The 27,710-nt window shown below is 47.1% G+C and overlaps 1 protein-coding gene across 1 annotated transcript; it reads right to left on the reverse strand.

Moving 5' to 3' along the window:
- On the reverse strand, positions 1-27,048 carry Osi17 (DUF1676 domain-containing protein Osi17). The gene is made up of 4 exons (XM_065433113.2): positions 26,504-27,048; positions 11,076-11,361; positions 5,221-5,473; positions 1-2,061 (listed from the first exon to the last, which is right to left on the reverse strand). The coding sequence occupies exons 2-4, from the start codon at positions 11,332-11,334 to the stop codon at positions 1,893-1,895; spliced, it is 681 nt and encodes a 226-aa protein (XP_065289185.1). The 5' UTR covers positions 11,335-11,361; positions 26,504-27,048; the 3' UTR covers positions 1-1,892.
- Positions 27,049-27,710: the final 662 nt, after the last annotated feature.

Below are 27,710 nucleotides of genomic sequence, written 5' to 3' on the forward strand. Positions count from 1 at the left end.
AAGCATGGAAAGTCAGTTTAATATTCGCGCGAAGCAGCCTTCGCGCACTCTATTGCATGTGAGGCGACGAAACAAAACAGATATGTCATGTGAGGTTTTACATAAAAAACACCGCGAGTGCTTATGGCGATAATGTAGTGACTTTTAAGTCTCCTTCAGGAACCAGCCTGAATGATTCGAAGAGATACTGTTGCGTCCTTCCATAACCAAACATGCACCTTCCGAAAATTTCTCGAGATCCCACCGGTAAAGCCAGCAGTGGTAAACCCAAAATAAATAATGCGTCCTTGCGCACATGACCCATAAAGTGTGATGAAGTGATTGGCTTACGATTACAAGAACATGGAAAGTTCGGTGATTTCTCCACGCAGATTTTCTTTGCTGAAGAAGGAAACAATTCTAAAAGATATCGTGTATTTATCTGGCTCTTCTGTCATAGAAGCAAAAAAAATGAAATATTAATCAGGGAATGCATTCAGATGCATGCCGCATCTAAATATTAAGGGCATTTAAGCTTATTTGACTGGTGAAGACATTTTTTTTTCATCCGATCGAGTAACTCAGGAGGATGCAGTTGATATACGCTTTGCGGCTATTGTGAGAGTTACACGGAATATACGTACTTCGGAAACTCAAGAAACTTACGCGACATAATTTCATTGTAAGACCCTTACACACGATATAGTGCTTGCGAAGCGATTAACTTTAGGAGTTCACTGGGCCGTGAATGCGACTTCAGACCAGTTAACAATCAGTTGCATTACCCAGAAGTGAATGATCCGTTTGTCGCTGTGCTTAAGAAAATGTGTTCATACCATGGGAATAAAAGAAATGACCAGCAAGTAGAAATTAAATGAACAGCACTGATTGCGCAGATGTGGCTTTGTGGAGTGAATTATCCTTACGCAGTGCATGAAATCTAGAGAAGGTCAGAATTACCCAAGTATATGGAGGATTTGTCAATGTGCGCTCGAGTACTTGCAATGTACTTGCCATTCTAACGCGAAAAACCACGTTTTTCATGTGACTTCCGCAAAACTGGTGCCGAAATCCATAACGCAGCTTACGTCCTTGCTACAAAAAAAGAAAATAGAATCAGTGTATCTTCCCATAATAAATAGCTATCATCCAACCGTTGCCAACGGCACTCAAGTCTGCCTGCCTTTGACGGCGAGCTGCAAAGCAAAAGTTGAGCCCCGACGTATCGGGCACATTTCCCTGTCATCTGCACCCACATTTCAAAAAAGAAATTGATCAATAAACGGGGTTTCGCATCCCGCAATTGCACAAGGGTTGTAGTGTAAGGCTCCGGAACGATTTCGGTCCCCCGTGAAATCTGAGTGCACAAGCGTTCTTCCATTCCATCCATCCGAACGGCAGCAGCGGCGGTGGGCAATCACACTCACGACCTTGCGATCTTTCTTTTCTCTTGTTGCTCGACTTCTGACTTTTCGCACGTGCGGCGCTGCGTGCTGTAGCGTGCCCATGTGGGGCACACTGAGTCAGCGGATATGTGTTTGCTCGCACTTAATTCGTCTGGGCAGCACACGAGCTCCGAAATATGCCGTTGTGGCATTCTCCTTGCTATCCGCGACTCTCTAGGCCTCGTTTTCGTGCAGCTAAATCTACGCGTACATGATAGTATTTTTCATTTAGCCGGCATCAAAAGGTGGTGGTATAAAACCCGTGACCTCATGCCTTGTGGCAGCACGTCATAGCCACTGAGCAAGCGCGACGCTTAAGCCACGTTGCGATCAAAGTGGTCGTTGGGCTCCAATCCACTCTGAGCCAGTGTGCGGGCAAGTGGCCCTCGCCACGGGTCCGTGATTGACGACGATGACGGCGGTGAAAGGGATGTTGCGATAGCGCAGGTCGTTCCAGGTCGTTGTTGGCTAGCCCTGCACTCGGCTCTTCAGCATCTCCCGAGGGGCGTACGGACAGCGCGCGTAGATGCGCGCGCAGTCTTTCCGACCGAGGCCGTGGCGGGCCGCCTTCAGGAGTTCCCGGACCGCTGTCTTTGTCCCGGGGCCGAAGCTGGACCGCTCGATGCGTTGCTCCACGCTGCGTTGTTTTGCCGCAGGAGTGTGGGGACGAAAAAACGAAAAGTAAAGATTAATACAACAGCAACAGAACGCGAAGAATAAGGGGGTGCGAGGCATAACAAATATACCAAGCAAAAAAGAAAGAAGCAATCGAGCCAGAGAAGGCATAGGAAAAGTTAGTATTATTAAAAGAAATGTAGATATACTAAAATATCAATTAATGAAACTGGCCGAAACGATTTCTCTCACGTTCGTCCCCTTTCATTTACCCTAACCTTATTTCTACGCATGACAAGCCGGTGTCGGAAGAAGAGATCATATACGTACTCCTACCGAGTACGTATGACGCTTGTCCTGCCTATTTCGGAGCCAGAAAGAAATTACTGCGCATGCGTTCGGATGCGACGGAGAGCAACGACCTCACTACTGGCGCAGCTAGTCCATCAGCACCTAGATGGCAAAATGCCTATTCATTCCGATCCACGACGTCTTGTTACGTGGCCCGACTGCTATAAAATCTAATGGGGATGCTACCGAGTAGGCAATAGGGATTTTGACTTCACCGCTGTCATCACGCCAGCCTTGTCAGTGGCAACTTTGGGACAGGTATTGTGATTTCATGGATCGTAGTAAACAGGCCTTGTACTGTCTAGGTGGTGTTGGCTAATCACGCGCCTCTGTTTCTCTAGCTTTTCTTCTTTCGCACATGCGCATAGAGTTGAGGAGTTTTCGGCGTACAGGCGACCGGGAGACGGACGGACAGACGGACGAATCGGCTAGCCATATACAGATTCGCTGTAATATTGGGTAATTAGCCGAGTAGTTATCATGCGAAAATTAGTTTGGTGGTGAAGACAACTGACGAACGAACACCGTAGGTCTTAATATCGTATCTTGCAGCAGTTTAACTTTTAACAACTTGGCTACCGTTAGCTGGGACACCCTGTATAGGTAGGCGGTGCGCAATTGGATGATAACTTTCCGTATAATAATATTAGACAGTTTTAGAATTAGAATAGCGTTTGCAACGAAACGTACATGCGTTACGTACGTAAAGAAATGGCGTCGCCCTCACTGCGCATGTTCCGAGCGTTATTGGATTTCTGTGGTTTACGTGCGCAATGATAACGTACGTTATTTTGCGAGTTAAACGTTTGTAATGTTTACGGACGCTAAGAAATAGCGTTGTCCAACATGGCGGCACGCTTGACTCTCGCTTCAGCGTGAATTCTCGAGGTGGCTACGCTCTTACTCGTGTTGAACACCAGTAACTATTGTAATGAGCTTTCACTTTGTCTAAACTCACCTGAAAGGTTAGTTATGAGCGCATAGCGCATCAATTTTCTGAGATCGTTCGGAGATTCTGGCGCCCGTAGGCCTAACGAGACGCGTCCCCATAGCAGCAGCAGGATGGTTGCTAACGGACCGTCTCGGCTTGGATACGTTTCGCACGAGGCTCCAGACGGCGCCTTGTTTTATAACGTCTTCTTTACGGTTGCGTTCCATGCGGTAAACTAAAGGACATGAAAGGGGGGGGGGGAATAGTGTTTCTACCGATGACACCTAGAGGGAAATCTGGCGCCACCGTCTATGTGAGTTTCTTAAGGGGCGCCGTGCCGTCATGGGAATGGCAGTATATGTGTCTGCGAGGCTTGTGTTGGCTGGTGTTGTAAGAGGCTTCGTCTAAAACGTGGATACGGCTACACAAATAACGCGTTCTTATAGTAAAATCTTCATAAAATGTTTCATTCTCGCAGATTGCATCTTTACTCACCTACAATGCATGACGAAGGGGATAAAATCAAGAACCGAGGACAAACTATTTTAACGTGAGTGCGAATCTTGTAGTCTGTCGTCCAACTTTAGCGGCCCGCTGATACTTTTTACGTATCATATAATATTGTACATGCAATAAGAAGTTCTCATAGTTAAACAGACCATGTTCTTGTATAATAATAACGCTAAAACAGCTTTTTATGTGCAGTTTTAGTAGAATATGAATCATTGTTACAGACCGAACGGGGTCTGGCTGGCTCTCCGAGAACGATGCCAGTCCGACGTCACAATATACCGGCAGTCCCATGCATACCACGGCGCAGCAGCGCCAGATTTCCCTCTAGTACATATGGGGAAAAACTCCACGGGGGGGGGGGGGGAGGGAGGGGTACTCGCACCGTAACCTCCCGCAAAGGTGCTTACGTTTGACGTACGTAAGGTGGCAAACGCGATTCTAAACTGTCTGTTATGTTGCAACATATGACGTACACACTGCATGGAATGGATGATGGCAAAACATTTATTTTTCGACCTTCTCGCCGAAAGCATGACGAACCACATCGGTGTGACGTCACAAATCTCAACGTTTACGTTTTCAGTGCTTGGACCATTTCAGCGCCAGGAAGTGTAAAAGCTTCCTAGGTGAAGTCTTCGCTTCATTTTGAATGAGGCGTGTTCCTTCCTTATGGATGTATGACCAATAGTAGATAGTAGAAGACGCCGTCAGAATGCGTGGTGTCACGGAAAGCTGGTACGCAAACATCCAAAAGATGTGTCACTATCGGTCTTTCTTTGTCGCGTATTTACCGACATATCAAGCCACCGCTTAGAGTAAAAGTCCGCTCGCTTTCATACATAGCAAGCGACGTTACGACGCGTTGGAAAGACTGTTCGCCTGTTCGCCTCCGCGACCAAAAAATAGTACCTCACATGTGAATGAAAGACATAGCCATGTGTCATGCGATTACATATAAATTAAATTTGATGGCCATTCGTCTCGCAGAATGTTGCGTAAGTATTACACTGGATTCGTCCACGCTTTTGAAATTGTTTAGCACCGCAGGAGCGGAGTGACACGTATCCGCGACCAGTGGCCACACTCCTGTGCTTGTGCTCGCGAAAAAAAAATCATAGTAGATAGAACACAGAAAGCACAAAAGCGCAGAAGTAATGCGTGATTAGACGTAAGCTTTTCTCAACCAATTGTACTATATAGGGGCTGTCGCAAACGGAAAAAAAGCAACTGCACTGGGAAATGGGCGGAGCGCAACTACCGCCCTACTTGCGCTGTGCTACGCCGGAAACAGAGCATAGAAACGTTATCTGCTGGCTCAGTATAACTTCCCGTTTCTCGTTTAGTGTGCCTTCAACATCATCTCTTCAGGCACGTGTACGCACTCACCCGAAGAGGCGCACGAGCCTGTCGGCGATGGTTGCAGCCTGCGGGCTGAGCCCGTCCCGGTGCAGCTCGCAGGCGAGCCGCAGCCTGCAATCGGGCTCGGTGACGTCGTACTTCTGGAGCACTTCGTCGAAGCGCGTCAGGAGGGCCACCATCGCCGGGGCGCTGCTGAACAGACCCGCGGCCGGGTGGCCAGCCGCGGCCGACTTGGACGGAGACAGTTGCGAGGATTCAGCCGACCGCTTCATCAGCATGCCTGCATTCGGGTGCAGAGCCCAGGGGGAAAATTGCACATAGGGTTATGGAAGCTAATATGCAGAACTTACTGCGAGCTCAATCGAACGAGTTGCGATGAAGAAAAAAAAATTAATGCGATGTGCTTGCTGCTTACTAAGTTATGAAGTAATGGAGAAACTAAGCCGCCGAAAGACCGGCTATACAATACATCCAAAATAAAGTCCATTGACAAAAAAAAAGTCCCCTCCCGCCTCCTAAAGAGAAACATAAAGGTCAGAACTTAACGCCACTAACTGTATGGGTAAGCGATGTGGCATACTTAATTGTGATGTTTCTACAGCTGCGCGTGAGTTCGTCACAGGAGAACTTGCTCGCTCATCAACTTGACGTTTCTATTCTTCGCCAGCTCTGACAGCTCGCTATTTCTCGCATACCGTGACGCACTCTAGTACAATGACACCTCAACGTTTTCTGTTAGATACCTCCAAAGCGGGCGAAGTCGGCCAATAATGCTATAAAGGAACGCGTCACAGATGGTGGGATCGAATCTCTTGCCTTCCAGCACAGCAACCTAATGCTACAACCACTAGGCTGCAATCGCATGCATGCTTCTCTCGCGCGAAAGTCACCCTTTGAAACTTCTGGCGCGTGTGTCACGTGACACTTTCTCACAGTCTTCTCTCGTGTCAGCTCGCACTTCGAGACGCTGTGTTAGACTGCACCGCCTTCGGTATCGGCCCGTTATTTCTGTTGGATAGCCCCGCGCTGGCTGAAGCGCGCACGAAATGTTCTCGAATTAAAATGAAGACAAAAAGGAAATGTACGAGAGGATCCAAAACATCACATGAATAGATCATAGCGAGGTACACCATATGCATAGCCCGAACGCTATATGACGGGGAAGCCGCGCGCGGCCAAATATGCAGCAGTGTGTGTGGTTTCCGCCAGCCTGATTTCTCCTAAATTCTAAGCGCGAGTTTCCCTGCATAGCAGTGGTGAGCATTTAAGCTGGCCATCGTGCTTTCGTAAAGCTGACTACACACACTTTCGACGCTTAATGAGATTCAATGAAAGTACGTATGACAAAGAGTTGATAAAATTTTGCAAGCGAGAAGCAAAATGCTCAGCCGCGACCTCAATCATTTAGACGATGCTTAAACTACTACCTTTTCTGCTCTGTGGTTGACATATTTCTTGAGAATTATTGCGACAAAATACCAAATAAAGTGAACGTACATGAAGTCAAACAACGACGCCTGTTTCTTATACCTAAACACATTATAAATACATATCACCTCATACACTATCAATATTATTTTTTTGCAACCTTTGGCGTTGGAACATAAAAATAAGGGACGTGAAACTCGGCCTTTTTTATACATAGTTGTATAAAAGATTGCTTACAAATTCGCTTTCAGTTGGCCCCACCAGTCTGGTAAGGCCGGGCTGCATAAGTAATGAGATGACCGATCCGTCCAATTAGAAAAAAAAAAAAAACGATGAGCTGCGGATTTTTTGTGCCAACTTTGAGAGACACCTGGTGTGCATTTGAATGTGGCAGAGAATTAGCAGGCGCCGTGAAACGAAACTTCTTATTCACAGGATGGCGTTGAATGGCGCAAGACAATTGTATTTAGAGATCGACGATAATGGCCTTCGTCCTGCAGGGAACATGAAATAGGATGACGATGATGATGAGAATGTGCTAGGCTTTCATGGTTGGCGATCCGCGGTATACGCGTGGCCATTCATTGCTGCAAGTGAATCCGTCTATTCAGTCAACCCCGAAAAACGCCAACACAATACTGCGGCCACACCGATGAAACATAAAATAAAGCCTAAGATTATGAATCTACAGACCCAAAAGGGAGATTGTTGTGTAGGGTAACACTGTAACCAGTTCGAACACTAATAGAGTTTGGTAACTTCACGAAAGCACCGCCAATGCATCTGCTTTTTGAGTTTTCAACTAAACCTAATTGTAACAGCCTTAACGACCCGGAAAAAAATCTGCGCTGTTGCGTTTACCTTAGGACTAACTGATGTTTAAAAACTAATGTATATTATTACTCTCTAACCCATAGATACATACATCCAAAAGATGGCAGACTTTCATATGCACAAATAGTCTACAGTTTAGCAACTCCTCATGGTAAAGAGTTTCTGGGTACATGAAATATATTAGGACGGACATTTTCATAGTACATTAAGGCGCACCGGCGCTGATTTCGCTACTGCACTTATCGAGCCTTCGGGCTGTATAGATGACTCCTTTTCTAACCGATGCTACAATAAGCTACATGTTAAAGCGCAACCGCGACACTCACGTAAGCGCGATGGCCTTGCGAACTGGCTCATTCTAGACAGAACTTATAGGGAGAGCGCCTTAGGAATATCTACCGCTCTACTATTACTGCCATTAAAAAATGCAGCTCCGCATACGCTGGTTATAACAACGGTTATTTTCCCCTGCTTGTTTTCTTTTTGCTAATGCAGATTTAAAAAAAAAACTATGACAGATAACGCTAGTCTACGTTTTCAAATACATTTGTCGGTGAAGAGCAAATCAACTTGATAAACAATCGCCCTGTCCTGCTGGCTAATTTCCAACAATTTACTAACTCACTTTCTAATCATTATCTTCAGAACACGTGGAAATTGAGAAATTGAAACCGAGTACTAATGAAGTCATGTTTGCTGAATGCACGTTCACTTTCTAAATGACTGGCCTAAAATGTGCTACGAAATAAGTTGGTGTTCCATATAAAAATTTGCCAAAAGCGTGCCGCGTAGAGCAGGTTGGAACGCCTGTAGCTGGGGCGCCATACGTTTACTAACAAATATTGTGGACAGATATCTAAAACGTGGCATTGGGCTTATAAGATCTGCTAAGCATATGTGATTTCATTAGTGCTCGGCTATAATACAATTAGAGGATGCGTCGTAATGTCAATAAATAAAAGGGTAATTAGTGAACTTCTTTATTTAGCCTCGTGTAGATTGCGACTGGTTGCATAAGGACGTTCTATATTTCATGTAATCCACTTGAAGAGTCCGCATTGCCCTATATGCTTTTTGCGACTGCAAGAAAGAGAGAGAGAGAGAAGTAAGTCATGGAAATCCAACTCACTATTTCGAATCTATGAGGCGAATATTTAGTGAAGCGGGGAACTAAATGCTTTACAACTAATGGCGGTGCGTGCAGTTGTGTTTACTTTCATAATGTGCATTATTTGTGTTTATCCACCCCAAAGGCCACAACATTATCGTCATCCAATGTCTAAGTTTATGCACTGCATTGCTCACACGCTACGCCGAAATTAAGAAAATGTGAACACAATTTCGCGCGGACGCACAATGTGAAATGTCTACGCAGCTGTCAAAGAATTCGCGAAATATTATGCACAATTTGATGAAGAGGTCGCTGTGCTTTAGGGGCGGTGAGCCAACATTAGATGTTCAAGTTGTATGTAGAAAGTATTATTATTTCGATTATGTCGAACAGAGTTAAGCCTCCTGGTGCTATAGACCCTTTTCGCGGAGGAGTTTGCTCCGGAGAAACGAGATGGCGCTTTGGATGGCGTGCTGAAGATTGCCTCAGCGAAAGCGCGCGAATGCAAAACCATTAGCACTACTTCCCTGTCCTGTGCGATCAGCTTCCGGACAGGCAAGAGTGTGTTCGCTAACGCACTGTGCTTCATTCATGCTGCAAGATGTGGAGCTGTAGAGGGAACACGTGTGCTGTAGTTGCTTGCAAAAATAGTGACTGGCATATTAATAAAAGGAACGAATCTGTATGACCAAGTTGACGGTCAACTGCTGCGTGAGGACTGCCCGTGTTGCTGGCCCTTCGCAATGCACGGTTTTCCCCGAGGATAAAAAAAAATTAACTTATCCACCAGCGTTGTATCGCGAACCTCCAAAGGAAGTACTTCAAAGCCGGAACGTCGGAAAGGCTGAGTACCGCTCGTTATGCAATCGCAATGAGAGTACCGCCGCTTCCTGGCATTAGTTTCTCGGACGTTATCTACGCGCATCTGCTCCAACTGACACGCAAACTGCCTCGACGCACACCCGGTGATCGTGGATCACTCGTCGTGCTTCCCTAAAGCATTCTAATGACGTTGCAGCAAAGATCGCGCTACAGTTTTTTTTTCTCTTCTTGAATGGTTTCTTTCTCGTTTTCCGTCAAGTGAAGCCTCACCGAAGCTTGCCTTGTTGTAGGATCTTGAATACACGAGTTGGTATGGACAAACTCAGTTATGTTTGGCAAACTTAAAGGAACGCTAAACAACAGCGCTAACTGAGTTGAAAGTGTTATAGTAAGCTCTGGAAAATTTATTTTTAAAAGTTGGAACAAAAATGGTGTTCGCTGTAAAATAATTTACAACCTTAAAAGTAAATAACGACGTAGATTACAGTGTTTATTAGTGAAAATAAAATGAATGCTAAAACGTTCAGTTTTTTTTTCAACTCCGCGACATTACGTCAGAGCCGCGCGTTTTGATGTAGCAGATTTTAAGGTATTGTCTCGTATTTGGGCCTTTCTGGCACAGGTACAGTCCTCGATACTACCTAAGCAGACTTCCTGGTTCTCTTATAATGAGCTGCTGTGGTGCTTCGTTATCAGTAAACGGGTAATTTGATCCAAGCATAAGTCGTTAAAATACACGACATCGCGATGAGCTGGTGTCAGAGCTTCATGCCTGCAGCGTCACTCCTCGTGCTTCGTGTACCGTCTCTCTTTTATTCTCGCTGTAGGAGCGACTGTACTGATTTTTAGAGAAGCCTGGAGGAGCGTGATTTCCGGATACATCTAATTTACTCTCAGGCAATTCCAACGTTATTCGCCACCAAGAAAAACCTAAACAACCTAATAATATTATTTCACTCCATGGCCAACACATGCTTACGAGAACTTCCATAAAAGGTTGCTGGGCTTTAGGTTATTTAATATCGCGTTGATACAATGAGTGATTGGTTTTGTGAACTAACCGCGATCGATGCTTCACTCTAGCGTATCAATGGGGCCCTTCAGTGGGCTTTACCTTTAAATTCTCGTACTTAAACCAGAATTTTTTGCCGTATCAACCAATTTAGCGCATATCAGAAATAGTAAGGTACGCCTTAGGGGGATTTTATGCAGCAGAAACAGTTCAGCTTTCCGCGTACCAAGAAGTCACCGCACACTACAAGTGTGAAGCAAATGTGTCCGCAAAATATTGCCGGGTCAAGCGTGCCACCACATTGACGGCTGACAGACGTGCCGCTTACGTGCGAGCATCAGATGACAACCTCGCGACAGGAGGCGACCGAAAGATAACGTGGCATCCGAAGCACCAAAGCGCGGAAGACCACTTAGTGTCGAGCATCTTGAGCTGACGGGCACAGGCCGGTTCTCCCAGAATATGTTAGCCCCTTTAGAAACGGCAGCCGTGTCCGTTGGTTACGTTTCCGGTGCAGGTGCAGGGTAAGGTTACTTCAGCTCGCTGCATTACCCCTCTTTAGATTATTCGCCATTTCATGAGGCTGTCTGTCAGGACAATAGAGCGTTGTTTCGGCTCTGTTCCTTTGAATCGAGACATGACAGGTTTTGAAATTAACGCTGCTAGTTAACTTACCCGGGTTGAGGTTGAGCGCGTTGATGGCGTGCCCGGTGCCTGCAAGGGTAGCGGGTCCCGTGAAGACCAGCGGCAGCAGTGGCAGCGCCATGAGCGAGAGGGCGAGCGCGATGGGCGAGTAGCGCGTCAGGCTCTGCCACAGGGTGTCGTGCGACGGCTGGTTCTGCTGGCGGCGCGTCAAGGCCGGTGAGGTTCCTCCCACCAGCAGGCAGCTGCAGAGCGCCGCCGCCAGGAACGCCACGGTCAGGCTGAGTCGCATGGCGGCACTCTCGGGTCTCACGTCTGGCTGCGGAGGGAAGGAGCGTATGAGGAAAGCAGAAATGAAGTACGTTATCTAAAAAATCCAAAGCCGGCGGCCGGGTAAGCTATGTGCCCCCTGGGCATTTCGGCAGATAAACTAGCGCGATGCCAACGTAAAATAAGTTATTCCATTAAATGTTACTTCAGTTCAGCGGCCGATTTTGACAGAACGTTAGTGGGATACGCGGACATGATAAATGCGAAATGGGTGTACGGGCACAGCTTATTTTAGTGGCTATTGTCTCGGCCATGACATCACACCAAGACCCGCTTTCTTGGATTTGGGAACCCAAAACTATGCCACCATTTTGTCCCATGACGTCATAATCACATGGTTCCACTTCTATGCACCATATTAGACCGTTACATCATCATTGGCACTCAAATTTGGCAGTCATCTTTGATTTCAGATTTTGAAAGTATGCCAGCATCTTTGGTTATGACGTCATAGTCACGTGGGTTCACTTCTAGCCACCATATTGGATTATGACGTCGTCATTAGCACCAGAATTCAGTGGCCATCTTGGATTTGAGATTTCCAAACTATGCCGCCATCTTTCACCTTTCATAATCATGTGGATTCACTTCTATCCGCCATAATGCAACAAACTTAAGAAATCTGCCGCCGATTTTGTATGCCCCTTCTCTGTGTGATGCGTCTGGCCCTGAGAGTACTGAAATAAATAAATAAATAAATAAATAAATAAATAAATAAATAAATAAATAAATAAATGGGTTACAGCATCATCAATGGCACCAGAATTCTGCCACCATCTTGGATTATGAGGTCACAGTCACATGACGTCATGAATAACCAAATGGGCAGCTATTGATTTACTATAGGGGCCACCAGTTTGTATTTATTGGTGACTTCATCAATTGGCGGCCATCTTGGATATTCAGTGACGTCAACAATCAATCACCACTTTGATATACTTATGACATCACCAATCAATCACCAATTAGGCTGCTATATCGATTTACTATAGGGGCCGCCATCTTCAATTCCTCGGACTGAAGGAAGTGGTAGCAAACCCCAAGAAATCGAGAAACATGATGAGTAAGAACTAACGCTCTTAAAACGAACACCGCTATTGACCCCCGCAGATAGATAACATATATGTCTGTCTGTCTGTCTGTCTGTCTGTCTGTCTGTCTGTCTGTCTGTCTGTCTGTCTGTCTGTCTGTCTGTCTGTCTGTCTGTCTGTCTGTCTGTCTGTCTGTCTGTCTGTCTGTCTGTCTGTCTGTGTGAGGATCTGACCGTTTTCCTTTCACGACAATTTAGGTCAATGGGCAATGCATGGTTTAATGGGCAGAACATTCTATCTATCTATCTATCTATCTATCTATCTATCTATCTATCTATCTATCTATCTATCTATCTATCTATCTATCTATCTATCTATCTATCTATCTATCTATCTATCTATCTATCTATCTATCTATCTATCTATCTATCTATCTATCTATCTGTCTGTCTGTCTGTCTGTCTGTCTGTCTGTCTGTCTGTCTGTCTGTCTGTCTGTCTGTCTGTCTGTCCGTCTGTCCGTCCGTCTGTCCGTCCGTCCGGCCGTCCGGCCGTCCGTCCGTCCGTCCGTCCGTCCGTCCGTCCGTCTGTCTGTCTGTCTGTCTGTCTGTCTGTCTGTCTGTCTGTCTGTCTGTCTGTCTGTCTGTCTGTCTGTGTGAGGATCTGACCGTTTTCCTTTCACGACAATTTAGGTCAATGGGCAATGCATGGTTTAATGGGCAGAACATTCTATCTATCTATCTATCTATCTATCTATCTATCTATCTATCTATCTATCTATCTATCTATCTATCTATCTATCTATCTATCTATCTATCTATCTATCTATCTATCTATCTATCTATCTATCTATCTATCTATCTATCCATCCATCCATCCATCCATCCATCCATCCATCCATCTATCTATCTATCTATCTATCTATCTATCTATCTATCTATCTATCTATCTATCTATCTATCTATCTATCTATCTATCTATCTATCTATCTATCTATCTATCTATCTATCTATCTATCTATCTATCTATCTATCTATCTATCTACCTATCTATCTATCTATCTATCTATCTATCTATCTATCTGTCTGTCTGTCTGTCTGTCTGTCTGTCTGTCTGTCTGTCTGTCTGTCTGTCTGTCTGCGCGTGCCAGAATCGGACCGTTCTCCGATTTCACGGCAATTTAGGTCAATGGGTAGTCCATCGTCTAATGTGTAGAACATGGGGCTTCTATGCTGAAGGAAACGGGTTAAAAACCAACCTTCGGACCAACTTGGGTTACTAGGTATATGCCACTGGTTGTGCGCCGCTCTTCAATGGACCTCTTTAACGTCAACTTCAGTTACTTGGAACTAGGACGCGTGCAAGTTTTCGTTGTGGGTGGGCGAGCAGCTCGCTTCTTGGTACAGTTCCCTGCGCTGGCTATGTGCCCGTCGTTAACGGATCTATTTGACGCCCACTCGGGCCACAGGAGATGCGCCATGCATAATAATCAGCATTATATATATATATATATATATATATATATATATAGAGAGAGAGAGAGAGAAGAATACAGGAAGGCAGGGATGTTAACCAGTCAATAGTCTGGTTGGCTACCCTACACTGGGGGAAGGGAGAAGGGGAAGAGAAAGAAGGGAGAGAGAAGGTGTAGGTACGCGTACGGACAGCACTTCAGTTAAAGTCGCTCGAGCAAACCAGAAGTTCTGAGAAAACACAAAAGTGCCTTCACTGCCTTCTGAGCCGATGATCGGTCGGGACGGTGCTCTAATATTGTCAGTTCACTCAGAGGACGATCGTCTAGTTTCCTCAATGTGTCGGACAAATACTGTCTTTGGGCTTGAAATTGAGGACAATGGCACAATATGTGGTCAATGTTCTCCTCGCATGCGCAAACATCACATGCAGGACTATCAGCCATTCCAATTAGTGCTGAGTAGGCATTCGTGAAGGCCACTCCAAGCCATAACCGACACAGAAGAGACGCTTCACGCCGGTGCATACCGGCTGGTGGTCTGAGTTGAAGTGATGGGTTTAGTCGGTGCAGTCTTGTGCGTCTTGTATGTACATTATTCCACTCTGCTAAGGAGATCGTGCGTGCCAGAATGCCAAGTTGTCTCGCGGCGTCGGTCCTTGAGAGCGGAATGGGGACGCAGCGGTCTTCTTGGTTTGACGTCCGAGCTGCTTTATCGGCGTCTTCATTACCAATGATACCGCAATGACCTGGTATCCACTGAAAAGAGATATCATGGCCTTTTTCTCCTAAGTGATGGACAAGCTCCGCGATTTCGCACGTGAGCTGATCGTGAGTTCCATGTCGGAGAAATGAATGCACACATTGCAAGGCCGGCCTGGAATCGCAGAAGACTGCCCATTTTCTAGGACTTTCAGTATTTATCACTTCAAGCGCGTCGCGGAGAGCCGCGAGCTCTGCAGCTGTAGACGTAGTGACATGGGAAGTGTTGAACCGCTTGGTTATTCTCATTGCTGGTATAACTACAGCGCCGCCGGAACTGGTTGATGTAGTTGATCCATCAGTGTAGACGTGTGTGCAGTCGCTGTATTTCTCGTACAAGAGAAATAAAGTTAGTTGCTTGAGCGCTGATGATGGCAAGTCCGACTTTTTCTGAAGTCCTGGGACTGTAAGGTTCACTTGAGTACGGCGCATACACCATGGAGGAATAGAAGGCCTTGCTGCAGGTGTGTAACCTGACCTGAAAGAGTCACGGTGCGCGAAGACAGTCGCACTGAATGTCGTGTCGGGCCTATCTACTGGGAGACTTGCTAGGTGGTGGGTAGGGTTCCGGGCGAAGTGTCTTAGGTGCACACGCATTGTTTCAATGCTAATGTGCGTTCTAATAGTGAAATCTTGAGCCACTGCAATAACTTCAGTCGTTGACGCACTCCGCGGTAGACCGAGACATATCTTGAGTGCTTGGGCTTGGATGCTTTGGATTATGTTCAGGTTAGTTCTGCAGGTGTTGGACATGACAGGTAGGCTGTATCGCAGGAATCCAATAAAGAGGACCCTGTACAGTTGCAGCATAGAGTGTATTGGCACTCCCCAGGTCTTTCCTGCAAGGAACTTAAACATATGGCAAATTCCTGTCAGGCGTTTTTTCATATAATTCACATGAGGGGTCCAGGAGAGATTTTTGTCAAGGACCACCCCTAAAAATCTGTGACTCGTGCTGTACGAGATCATGTGTCTGTCGACGGATATCACGTATGGCGACATTGATTTCCTGGTAAATGCCACCGCTGCGCACTTCTCGTATGATATATGAAGTCCTTGTTCTCGAAGGTAGGATGATGTCAAAGTAGCTGACTTTTGAAGCCGCGCGCGAAGCTGTAGTCGCGTCACAGCCGACGTCCAAATGCAAATGTCGTCGGCATAGATGGAGAGCCTAACAATGCCTGGCAGGATGTCGGTGAGTCCAATGAGTGTTAGACTGAAGAGCGTTGGGCTGAGTACTCCGCCCTGAGGCACCCCACGGTTACTGTAATGCTGGGAGGTCGGGCCATCCTCGGTAAGTACGAAAAAGGATCTCGTATGTAGATAGCTACGTATCCAAATATATACTTTGCCGCCAAGTCCTACTGCCTCTAACGCGTTCAAAATCGCTTCGTGCGTTACGTTATCGTACGCTCCTTTAACATCCAGAAACAGGGCAGCAGATAATCTTTTGCAGGACTTCTGGTGCTCGACGTACGTCACCAAGTCGATAACGTTGTCTATGGAAGAACGGCCCCGCCTGAAACCGGCCACTGCATCTGGGTATACCTGGTAATGTTCGAGGTACCATTCTAGCCGTGCTAGAACCATCCTCTCCATTAGTTTTCCGATGCAACTGGCAAGCGCAATTGGTCGGTATGATGCAATGTCTACAGGCGACTTGCCAGGCTTGAGCAGTGGAATTATGCGACTGGTCTTCCATTCTTGGGGAACCGTACCTGTCCGCCAGGAGCTGTTGAATAGGAGCAGGAGCACTTTTCGAGCCTCATCACCCAGATTACACAGGGCACGGTAGGTTATACCGTCGGGGCCTGGTGAAGATGAACGCTTGCACAAGGCCAGTGCAGCTTCGAGCTCGTCCATGGAGAAAGGACTATCCATGCGGGAGTCGCGTGAAATCGGTGAGTGGCGGAGCGTCGATGTTCCAGCGCAACTAGTTTCGCCAGCAATCCTCCTGCAGAAAGCTTCCGCTACGTCAATCTCGCTGCATTGTTGGTGAAGGGCCAAAGACTTAAAAGGGTGGCGCTGCTGAGGGGTTCCACGGAGACCACGAACAGTTCTCCATATGTGAGACAATGGTTTTCGTGGATCCAAAGATTCGCAGAATGATTTCCATCTTTGTGATGCAAGTTTGTCCATGCGACGCTGAATTTTCTTTTGAGTTCTTCTGGCCAACCTCAAGTCATTTACAGACTTCGTGCGCCTGTATCTTCGCTCTGCACGACGACGAATTGCACGAAGCTTCTCTAGCTCAATGTCGTATTCGGTGCGTGTGGACGTTCTCGGAAGTGAATGTTTCGCAGCCTCTAGGGCACCTTTTATGATGTCCTCTAGGCTAGTGGCCAAGTCATCACGACAGCCGTCTTCGACAATTGACTTGAACATTGGCCAGTCGATGCATTGTGTGACGGCGGCTAACCTGGAGTCCGTCAACCCTTCAACCCTAAGATAAGTGGGTAGGTGGTCACTTCCCCGCGTTTCAATATCCGGAAACCACCTGACCTTTCTAGTGAAGGAGCGTGAAACAAAGGTCAGGTCCAGGCAGCTACAGTAGGCAGTTCCACGTAGAAAGGTGGGGCTTCCATCATTTAACAAGCATAGTTCTTGTTCGGAGGCAAATGACACTAATCTTCTGCCTCTCGAGTTTATCTTAGAACTTCCCCAGAGATGGTGGTGGGCATTAAAATCTCCAGTAATCACCAAAGGCTGCGGAGTCGCTGTGGTGATTCGCCGTAATCTCTCGCAGTCCAACCGACTTGAGGGCGATATGTAGGCTCCAATTAATGTGAAAGTGAGCTTGCCTTTCCTCACTGTCAGACAGACGTATTGGTTTTCTTGGTCAGGTGACACTGGGTGATGGACATACGTAAGATCACGTCGCATGAATACGATGATCTTGCTGCATTCTCCGTGGGTGGCGGACATGAAACATTCATACCCGGACAGTCTGATGTTATCTGATAGGGGCTCGCAGATGACGATGACTGGGAACTTATTCGTGAACACAAACTGTCGAAAGTCCGACATGCGTGACTTCAGTCCTCTGGCGTTCCACTGAAATATCGACGCGTTTCGGACTTCGTCACGAAACGACGGCTTCTGGAGAGCCATGATTTTAACCAAGAGCTGCAAGTACTGGACTCAAAGTGTCCAGCACCTGTAGTGCGCTTTGCGCAGACGAAGACTTCATGTTGGTAAGTATACCGCGAATGGCACTCATGAGCGACCGCAGAATGTTGATGACCTGGAGATCATCAGCCAGCGTCGCTTCAACAGTGGCAGAAGCCGTTGAAGCCGGTGCGTTTTGAGGTATCTTAGCAGGGAGGTGTGCCCTCGGTAGCTCAGGCCATTCTTCAGGACGGGCGAGGCTCTCCTCTTTGTTCGCTTTCCTTGTATCTGTCTTGGTGGCGCAGTGCGGAGATGCGGCAGCCCTTCTGACTGTAGCTGGCGTGTACCTATCTTCAGTTGCGGAATTTCTTGAACGTTTTCGGTGTCGATGCCGACGTCGCCGAACAGCGGTAGCAGCCTCTCGATGTGTCGAATTGTCGCGCACCATGCGTTTTAGAATCGTGAATTCCTTCCGCATCCGCGGGCAATCCTTTGATGAGGCCTTGTGAGGACCACTGCAGTTCGGGCACTTTAGAACATGTGTGTTGCAGGCGTCTTCTGAATGGGACTCAGAGCACCGCGGGCACACTACAATGTTCACGCAGACACCCTTCACGTGGCCAATCTTGCAACATTTGAAACACTGGAGGGGCTTCGGTACGAATGGTCGTACTGGATGGCGGACATGTCCTACTTTGACGTGGGAAGGAAGGCTGTCTCCTTCAAACATAATCTTCACACAGCGTGTGTTTCCCAATCTGGAAATTCTTGTAATGGAATTGCCTTCTGTCGTTGGCTTTATCAGCGTTGGCAAGTCGTCATTAGGAATGGCAACGTCGACGTCATAAATGACGCCCGCAGTACCATCGCCGCCTGTAGGGATCATTGATCGCACCTTTACGTTGTCGATATCAGTTATATTTCGTAGGTGTTGTAGGGCACTACGATGTAGCACATCAACTGCCAGAACATTTTTCCGCGGGTTTATTCGCACGTCTTTAATCTCATTTGGTGCGATTCTCTCGAGTAAGGAAGAGAGGGCCTGCCTGTTGAGGAGCCGCAAATTGGTCGCCGGGTCCACGGGCATAAAGAGCACAGTGTGCGGCCAGCGCAGCGGTGCACTCTTCACGGTAGAAGCACTTGGCGACGAAGATGCCTGCAGTAGTCTTCTTTTCGCTGATCTACTCATCACGACCTGGAAGTCATCGTCCGACGAGTCGCAGCTGTCCGAACATATCTCAGTGTCCTCGCTGTCGGTATCGCTTGACGCACTTCCACGTTTCCTGGACGCTAGCCGACCTGACGGCTGCACACCAGGAAAGTCCGCGGAGATTTCTTCATCCATTACCGCAAGGAGGGAGCGGCAGCTCCCAGAAATGCAGGGAAACAAAGCGAAAAAGCGGAGACAAAAGCACAAGCGTTCTATCAAAGAATCACTTCGTCTGCCTCTATATATATATATATATATATATATATATATATATATATATATATATATATATATATATATATATATATATATATATATATATATATATATATATATATATATATATATATATATATACATATGGAGAGAGAGAGAGAGACTGAGATGAAGAGAGAAAATGATAAATGAAAGGAATCATAGCATATAAAATATATCATCACCAATTACACGACCATTCCAAGATTGGCGTTAACGTCGCGAATTATCTCCGAAGGACGGAGGCGCTGCCAATTTCTTTATTGATGCTGCTATGTTGTAAGTGTAGTAACTGTTGCTCAGGGTTATTCGAAAATTACGAGAATCATTATAGTCACTGAGAGACCGGGTATCCTAGCTACCGAGGGCCTAGTTCTTTTTGTTTTAGTTTTTTAAAATAAAGGCTAGGAAACGCGTTGATAGGACCACTGGTGTTTTATTATCACTTGCCTTGCGCACGCAGATGAATTTTTGCGTTGTCATTTATTAACTACTCAGGAAAATATTCATTGTCTAAAGTATTTAATTACTTGCCTAATTGCGTAAGATCGAATGTCAAAATGCTAATGCTACAGCATGGCACACAAGCTTAGGGCGGCAAAAGACTGCTATGACCAAACCAAAAAATGTAAATAAATAAAAAGTCCTGAGCCATTCCACTGTGAAGGCGGATGATCAACGAATATGTTTTACCAGATGATACAGAGGTCATACAACATTTTGAACAAAGGTACGAAGTCCTTCACTGTGATTTTTATATGTATTCGCGTGGACGACGGGACCGCCACCACGAATGAGCGGAAGGAAAGCAAAGGAGATATGCAAGCGCTTGGAACGACGACAAAGAGGGGGCAGTGCGAACGTAGACATGGCCGACGCGGGTCAAAGTGCACAATATCTGTCTTATGAACTTAATGTTATACGCGTTCTGTTTGGACGCTAGTTCCTAACTCATTTTTGCAAGTTGGCGGAGTGCTTGAAAACTTGATTGCTGAACGCTTGTAGGCTCGGCCTCACGGGGGTATAAGATATCGCATTTTTTCTCGCTTACGGGGGCATGAGCCATTGCTGATGATGACAGATGATTGGAGCTTGTTCTTTATTGAAACGTACGCTGTGCTGAACGTTGTATGGGTAATTCCAATGAATGTATGCAATGTTCGCTTAACTTTGCTGAGTGCCTGTAGCCTCTGCATTATGAGGGTGATGAAGCATTGAATTTTTGCTTGCTTAGGGGGGGTATGGGTCAATGCTGACGATGATAATTCAGCAAGCAAGCAGTGGCTGCTTGGTAATAGCAGCAGCTAGTTGCTACACGGACACCGTCGCTTTGTCACTTTTGGTGGTCATCTAGTCTGCCACTAACTGGCGTTAATTCTTTTTTTCAGTGTGCTGCTGTAGTGCGCGCGCCAAACTCGGGTGCCCGCCTTCACTTCGCATTAATATTTGCGTTTGTGCCACAACAGCGAAACGCGGAAAAAATTGAGGGGGTTAGTTTTGCGAGTTGGCAACAGTTGAATAGGATGTTTTCGAATGCAATGCAGAATTTGATGTTCGAGCTTAAGCAAAAATTCAAGTAACCATAATTTTAGGTAAATAACTGTGACTAATTGGCTAATCAACAAAAGAGATACATTCAACAGCTTGCGCGAGATGGCTGCTAACAAAACACCGTTGGTCTCATCGCCATATCACGTAGCCATTTTCCTTAGACAGCTTGAATCGTGTTAGCCGGCATAGGCGGGATATGCTTGAGTACCCCAGGCACGAAGAAAGAACAAGAACAGCAGGATAACGAAACCAAGCTTGTCCAAGAACGCCAACCTTGTCCCCATGGATTGCTTTGAAAGTAACAGTGAGGCGAAGGAATTATGTAGGGGAACTTACGCAGGTGTCATCATTCTGGATGTCTACGTTCTGTTAGGCTAGGTTAGGTTACTTAGTATGATTTCACCATATCTTTGCGCTACTGTCTTAATTTATAAAGAATCAACGTAGTCTCCTGAAATACGGACGCACGCACACACAAAGCCGTATTGATGTCAAAGGCACAAAGCTACTTTCGTGGGTCTTGGAAAAGCCATGACCTATGATTAGCATGCAGGGGAGCAATAAGATGCGCGAGTTCCGGTTGGAGAAAACGATGCAAAACAAAATCTATATTAGTGCCACGACGAATAGAAGCCGACGCCACCGGTCTTGTGGCGCCATTCAAAGGTGAGCACGCCAACTTTGAGGTACCTTCAGGTGATTCTTTCGGTCGTTTTCTGCACATAATAAAAGCTTTACTTAATGATGGTAATCACGGAAGTCATTATGACTTCTGAGCACAAGAACACCGTGTTTACCGTCTCATTGTAAAAAAACATTTTTTTGCTATTTGCATTTAGGGTCATGACTCTTCAATAGCAGCCATGCTAAAGCCACTTTTTTCCTGTGGTCGATGGCTTTTCCTAAAACGCGTCGACCTCGCTTTTCTGGCTAAAGTTTATCGATAAACCAGATATCAGTCGGATAACTTCCATAAAATGTTATGATTATCTCCACCAGCTGTCAATCAACGTTATTCGAAGGTTATTTTTCAATTGCTTCAAATTTCGCTCTCGAATTTCAAAATGTTATATTTGAAAATCAATATTATTTCATTCTCACGGTTCGTCCTGTCACCGTCGCCATCGTGTCGTCGACTTGCCGTAGTGATCTTCTTCGCGACGCTCCACTGGCACACAGGGAATCATTTTCATTTGGGCCAGCCAACGTTGGTGTGGCTCCACTTTCATATGTAGTCGCTCGACTACGCTTTGCTTCCATTGCACTGTTTCCCCCTGCTACTCATTTATCAGTATGTCAACTTATTTCTTTCCCATCTTTCGTTCAGTGATAAAATTTGTGGAATATACTAATTTTTGGGATGTACTAATAAACAGTAGTGAAATAAACTACTTCTTTTTTGTAACGCGAGACACTGATTTGGGCAAGTTGGTTTGTCGTTAACTGGAAAGAACGTAGCGCAAGAGGACACGGATAACGAAGACATTGCACAGCGGGCGCCGCGTGATCTCGGAAACCATAGTGGCGCTATGACAATTTGCACCCACATCCAAATGGGACAACAACATTGCCACTCGCTAGTAATAGGATTTGCACCAGCCATTGAAGCATCCACTTACTACAGCAGAATTTTATTTTAGTAAGTCGCACGCATCGACTACGGTAGCAAATTAGCACACAGCTATACGAAGTAAGGAGAGTAGTTTTATCGGGTATAAAGCTGTAAACGTAGGCGTACCAACTGAATTAACAAGGATGATGTCACGTTCGCACAAACAAACCTGAACACATCTCACTCGATGACCGCAGAAACTCGCTGTCAAAACGTAAATGCGTACTTATAGTCCGACGTTACCGGCGCGCCGGCAAGTTTCGCTTGCGGCCAATCACGCCATGCCACTTGCGTTGAGCGAGCAGAAATGCCATCCCCTCTATAGGCGGCGACGGCTTACGAAGTCGCCATGTCTCGGAAGCGCTCGCTTGCGAGTTGTGAGGGATAACGCGGTGCGGTCCACGTAGGTTTGGCTGTCGGCGGTCCATAAAAAAATTTCGCAGCCTGCACTAGTGGTGCAAGGCTGGAGTCAACAGCGGAGCTTGTGATCACCTAGCTTTTGCGCGACTTGCCTAAGTTATTTGTAGGTTTTGCGAGGTTATACGAGGTTCGTGGTCGTGATGCCCTCGTGGTCGTAGCATGGTCGTCATTCCAGCTATGACCGATTCGCGCTGTAATCGGCCGTTCGCACTCGACTCCCCCCTGCCTTGGCGGACTTGACGCTGGAAGTTTTCGAGCAGTCACAGGCCGGGAGATCGCTTTCTCGGCGACGTCGAGCGTTCAGGCGCTGACTCTCGCGTTGCTTCGACTGCAACTCGGGATCCTCGACTCGGCGTCGCCTCTTCTCAGCCACGGCTTCGGCGCGGTGTTCCGGATCAGTTCGGCGGCGCGCATCGCTTCTCGCTTCGCAGTACGGCGCTCTTCCTAGTAAGCCGCTTCTTGTTCGGGCACCCGGACTTTGTTCGGTCTTCCCGTGGCAGCAGCACGTACGCATGGAGTAGAGGAGGTGAGAGGTGTGTCACCGCGACCGCTGTTCCGAGCTTTTATTCACTTGTGACATCACGACTCCGCCATACGCGCGTGGGGGGCGAGGAGGTTATGTGGCTTGGTGCTCTCGCAGGTGGTTGCTAGGCAACATGAGGCGGCGCACAGCTGGGCTGAGGTTTCTGGTAACGCCCCACCGCGGAACTAAAAGCTTAAACAGCTCTGCTGTTAAAACACCACGCGGGTGCCCTCCTGGACATTTCTGTAAGTACTCTCAAAACAACGAAAGTTTTTAACTGTCAAAACAATATTCTTGGGCAAACAGAAAGCACAGAATGGCTTTCAGACGCTACCTCTTTACCCTGTACGTACAGTGAACGCCCACGATGGAGTCCCCCAAATAAGTTCCTTGCGTGAAAGGTAGGTAGTCCCTGAGAGCAAACTATGTGAAAAAACTTGGGAGTACGCTCAAGCTGCGCATTTCAGCATGGAATGCGATAAAATTCCAAGATCCCCGACTGCTTCACACAAATCCCGTCAACTGCAGCTTACGTAACCGTAATGTTTGCCGGTAAACGTTGGCGGTGAACGCTGTGCACGAAGGCGAGCTTTCTATACTTGCGGACAAGTTTCTATGGCAATGGAGGGAAAACTGCGGAGGCAAAGCGTGCACAAGTGAGAGCGCTTCTAAAAAGAGTCCCGTGCTTTCATTCGCGTTAGTGTAAGCTGGGGAAGAGAAAACATAAACGCTTTATTGGCAACAGTTGATGAAGATAAAACGCACCATTTAATGTAAAAGTTGCCTTATTTTGCAGCTTTTCCCTTCTACGTCTGGGCAAACGCGAGACCGTCGCACGTGAAGCTGCGTCAATTCAGGGTTTTTTTCCGAGAAGCCAAAAGCACTGTCAAACGCTGTCAGACTACTTGGCACCGTAACACGTGTGCAGCAGCCACGCGCCCATTGCTTTTCCTTCATAGCCATAAAAGTTGTCCGCGAGTATGGTAGAAACGCGGCCTCTCGCGTAGGCCACTATGCGGCGGAGGCGAGCGCCATGTAGGGGTGTTTGCAAGGAACCGGGCGCCCCGCTTTATGGCCATCGAGATAGGCGCACGCCGGCGCGCGCAAATCTCGGTGGTAATAGCAGCTTTATGAACGGGAGAATTGCTGGAAAAGGGGTTGGTCTTTGGGTTTCCGCGTGACAGAATTATGTTTCCTGCTATCTTCAAATTACATTTCGACGCTATCCTCTCTGTTGGTTGTGTTTAGGTTGTATTTTGCGCTTTTTCTGACGCACGTTACTTTGAGGAATTAAAGTAGTTCAGTAACGTCCCTGCGTCACGTGGACGGCCTGGGTGGTTGTGGCGTGATCTTTCCTTTTCGTGCTGATCTAACGGTTCTAAAAACGCATCACCACGTTTCAAAGGGGGTGCGCATAGCATCCGTCCATCCATCCAGTAGAACGGAAGAGCTCCGTCGCCGTCGTGCTGTAACAATATCGACATACATGCTTGGCAGGCAAGCGCAGGGTACTGTCGGAATTTCAAGTTTGGAACCCTCGCGGCTTGATTATCACACTTCCTGGCGGCTTCAAGTGGAGCAACAGCTCACAAGGCAAATCGTGTAACACTGAACCGCAAAGAATACCGCGTAAAATAAAGAAGAGGAAAAAAAAACAAGAAACGCTCAAGATCAGGCGTTCAATCCCAGCTTCGGCGGCCGCATTCCGATGGGTGCGGAATGGAAAAACAATCGCGCATAGTGCATTGGGCGCACGTTAAGAAGTGACAGGTAGCCAAAATTAATCACAGTCCGCCAACTCGGCGCCTAATAATCACATCGCGGTTCTGGAACGTAGTAAAACCACAGATGTTATTTTAACCACGTAAAAGTAAAAACACTAACGCTCAACGAGACTATCTTCTGTACAAGATAATATGTATGGAAAGTTCTAACTGAATCATAGCAAAACTAGATACAGATAAATATTCGACAGATTTGTGTTAATGCTCGTCCTCCAAGTATGCGGTTGAATCTGGCATAATAAGTGAATCTGTCGCATCATGCGAGTGAGTTTCAGTGTAACATTTCGGAAAGAGGAGGCCGGTTTGGCAGACGTACCACTGAAGAGTAACATCCATGCCATTAATCGGAATACTATATAGTGCTCAGAGTATCATGAACTTGAGTTTATTGCTTCTACAGCTTCAGAAAAGATGTTGGATCTTGTGCAATACAATTTTTTCGTGCAAGTAGTGAGTAGCAAAATATCCAGGGTGTGCGATCTTTGTACCAACTTAGTGAGCTTCGCTTCAGTCTACCGACCATAGGCCACTCACTACGCATCGGTTGTAACCAACTAGTACATGGCAATTCGTGGCTCCGAGAGATAAGCTGGATTCCCTCATTTTTGATTATATTCATGGAATGTATCAGCCTGGCCCTCCTGGCCGACTTTGCAAAATCATGTCTACATTTGCAACGTTTGCAACGACGATGAAATCTACAAGAAACTCTTCAATGAACTTGAGCTTGAACAATGAGCTTTTAGGCTCTCAGGTGTGTGACACTTTGAGCTCATCTAGGTGAACTTTTTCTACACATGACACCCGTTGTTGGCTCTAATGGAGACACTTGTTTGACGTTATCTCGCGAAGCTTGTAGCGCACAAAACATTTTGAGCGGCAGCTTTTGCGCACTTCATCTGTACACTGAAGTAGTACTGAAATATTTGGCAAAGAGGCAACAGTGAAAATACTGGAGACCCCTGCGCGAACGTTCCTTTCCTCCTACTGAATTCTTGCACATACTTCTGAATTTGGAACTGCACCAATTACTTATAACGTGCTCTACACAATAACCACTTGCTCGAGTCTGTAAATCTATCTATCAAGGTGAAAATTGTAAGACGTTTTGGCACCATAATGCAATCATTTTAACTAAACAGGTGCAGGAAAATGTTGCGTAAGCTTATGTATAAAAACATAAAACTGATTGTTTAGAAGAATTAATCGTTTGTGGCGCTCCCACAATTTCGTAGACCTAACCTGATGCCAGAAGCCATCCCCCCCCCCCTCCCTAAAAAATTACGCAGCAACATTGGCTATGTTTGAGGTCAAGAAAATCCTTCTTTTGTAGGATCATTCGTAGCAGAAAATTGGAATAAGGAGCTAAGCAAAAAGGAGTAGACGTCCTTGAGGGAATACCTACCGATAGTACTCCGCACTTTCGATCCTGCTAGGAGGAGCGCAAGGCCAACTTATTCGGGGGGCACGAAGCGACAGCAGTAGCCGGGCGACTTCAGGTGACTGGCACTCCTTTGCGGACAGAGACCGTTGGGATGCAGATACGCAGCGGAGCACTGTTCCTGCTTCTGTCAGTCGCCGGTTCGTACGAGTGAGTACCGCCGATGCCCAAAGCGGGGGGGTGCCGTCCCATCGTAGGGGTGGGGGAATCTCTCCCCTCTCCATATTTTTACTCTTTTCATTACTTCGTGGCTTACAAGCAAGCTTTTTTTTATATATGTTTTTCGCGTGTCCTGCATTTCATGTGGTTCTTTTTTTGTTTGTTTTTTGTTTTTTGCTTATTAGTTGCCGCGTAACGGTGCCTGCTCTTCGTGGGTCGGATCGTGTGGCCGCGAATGACTCGAAGTGGATGGCACCCGCTGCTTCGGGGCCAGCGAGGAGCTGTAGTACAAGCGCGGCCGTTCCCGTCGGATCCGGTCCACCCTCTCAGGTAGTGCCGAGGAATCCTTCCCCTCGCCCCCCAACCCCGTCGACAGCTGACGCGGAAGCCGCGAGGGCGCCGTGCCGGCATCGCATCGTCGTGACCGCCGCTCACCTTGCCCATAGGCAATGCATGCGCACGCACTTTTAACGGAGGGGACGTGCCGCCGTCGCCGCCCAACGCTAACCCCCCTCCCCCATCGCCCATCGCGAGTCGAGAAGAGGCAACGCGGTCCAGTTCGGCGCCTTTCGCCGCCCGCCGGGAAATCGACTCCCTCACCCCCTCGCACATCGAGCGCGCGCTTCCTCAAGTTCACTCGGCCAGGGTCACGGCAGGCGCTGCCCGGGTGGCTCGGTAACCCGTCTCCCAGAGGGCGGGTGCGGCAAACATTTGAAGTGATCTGTCCCGGGGTTGACGTCAGCGTGTCTCTGGGCGAGCAATGCCTCCAAGGGGCGATAGAGGCGGCGAATATGTTCGCTCGTGTTGCTCAGAATGAGCCGAGGGACGCCGTAGTGGAGAGCTGTATGAACAAATACGCAGGGTTCTGTAACGTGCACCCAATGTACGTTGCGCACGAGCGCTTGAGCATTGAACGGCCCCTCCCCTCCACCCTTCCCAATCGAAATCGCCAGCCAGGTCAAAAGAACACGGGCAAGTATGTGGCAGACCTGGCATATGCGATGCTCGACAA

The sequence above is a fragment of the Dermacentor albipictus genome, chromosome 1 (assembly GCF_038994185.2).
Source record: "Dermacentor albipictus isolate Rhodes 1998 colony chromosome 1, USDA_Dalb.pri_finalv2, whole genome shotgun sequence".
Classification (NCBI taxonomy): domain Eukaryota; kingdom Metazoa; phylum Arthropoda; class Arachnida; order Ixodida; family Ixodidae; genus Dermacentor; species Dermacentor albipictus.

Bases quoted from the DNA above. Each gene is read 5' to 3' on its own strand.
- Osi17 (XM_065433113.2), bottom strand. From the start codon at position 11,334: ATGCGACTCAGCCTGACCGTGGCGTTCCTGGCGGCGGCGCTCTGCAGC. The intron at 5,474-11,075 runs GTAAGTTAACTA...ACCCGAATGCAG, and splicing joins CGCGCTCAACCTCAACCCGG to GCATGCTGATGAAGCGGTCG. The intron at 2,062-5,220 runs GTGAGTGCGTAC...AAAACAACGCAG, and splicing joins AGGCTCGTGCGCCTCTTCGG to CGTGGAGCAACGCATCGAGC.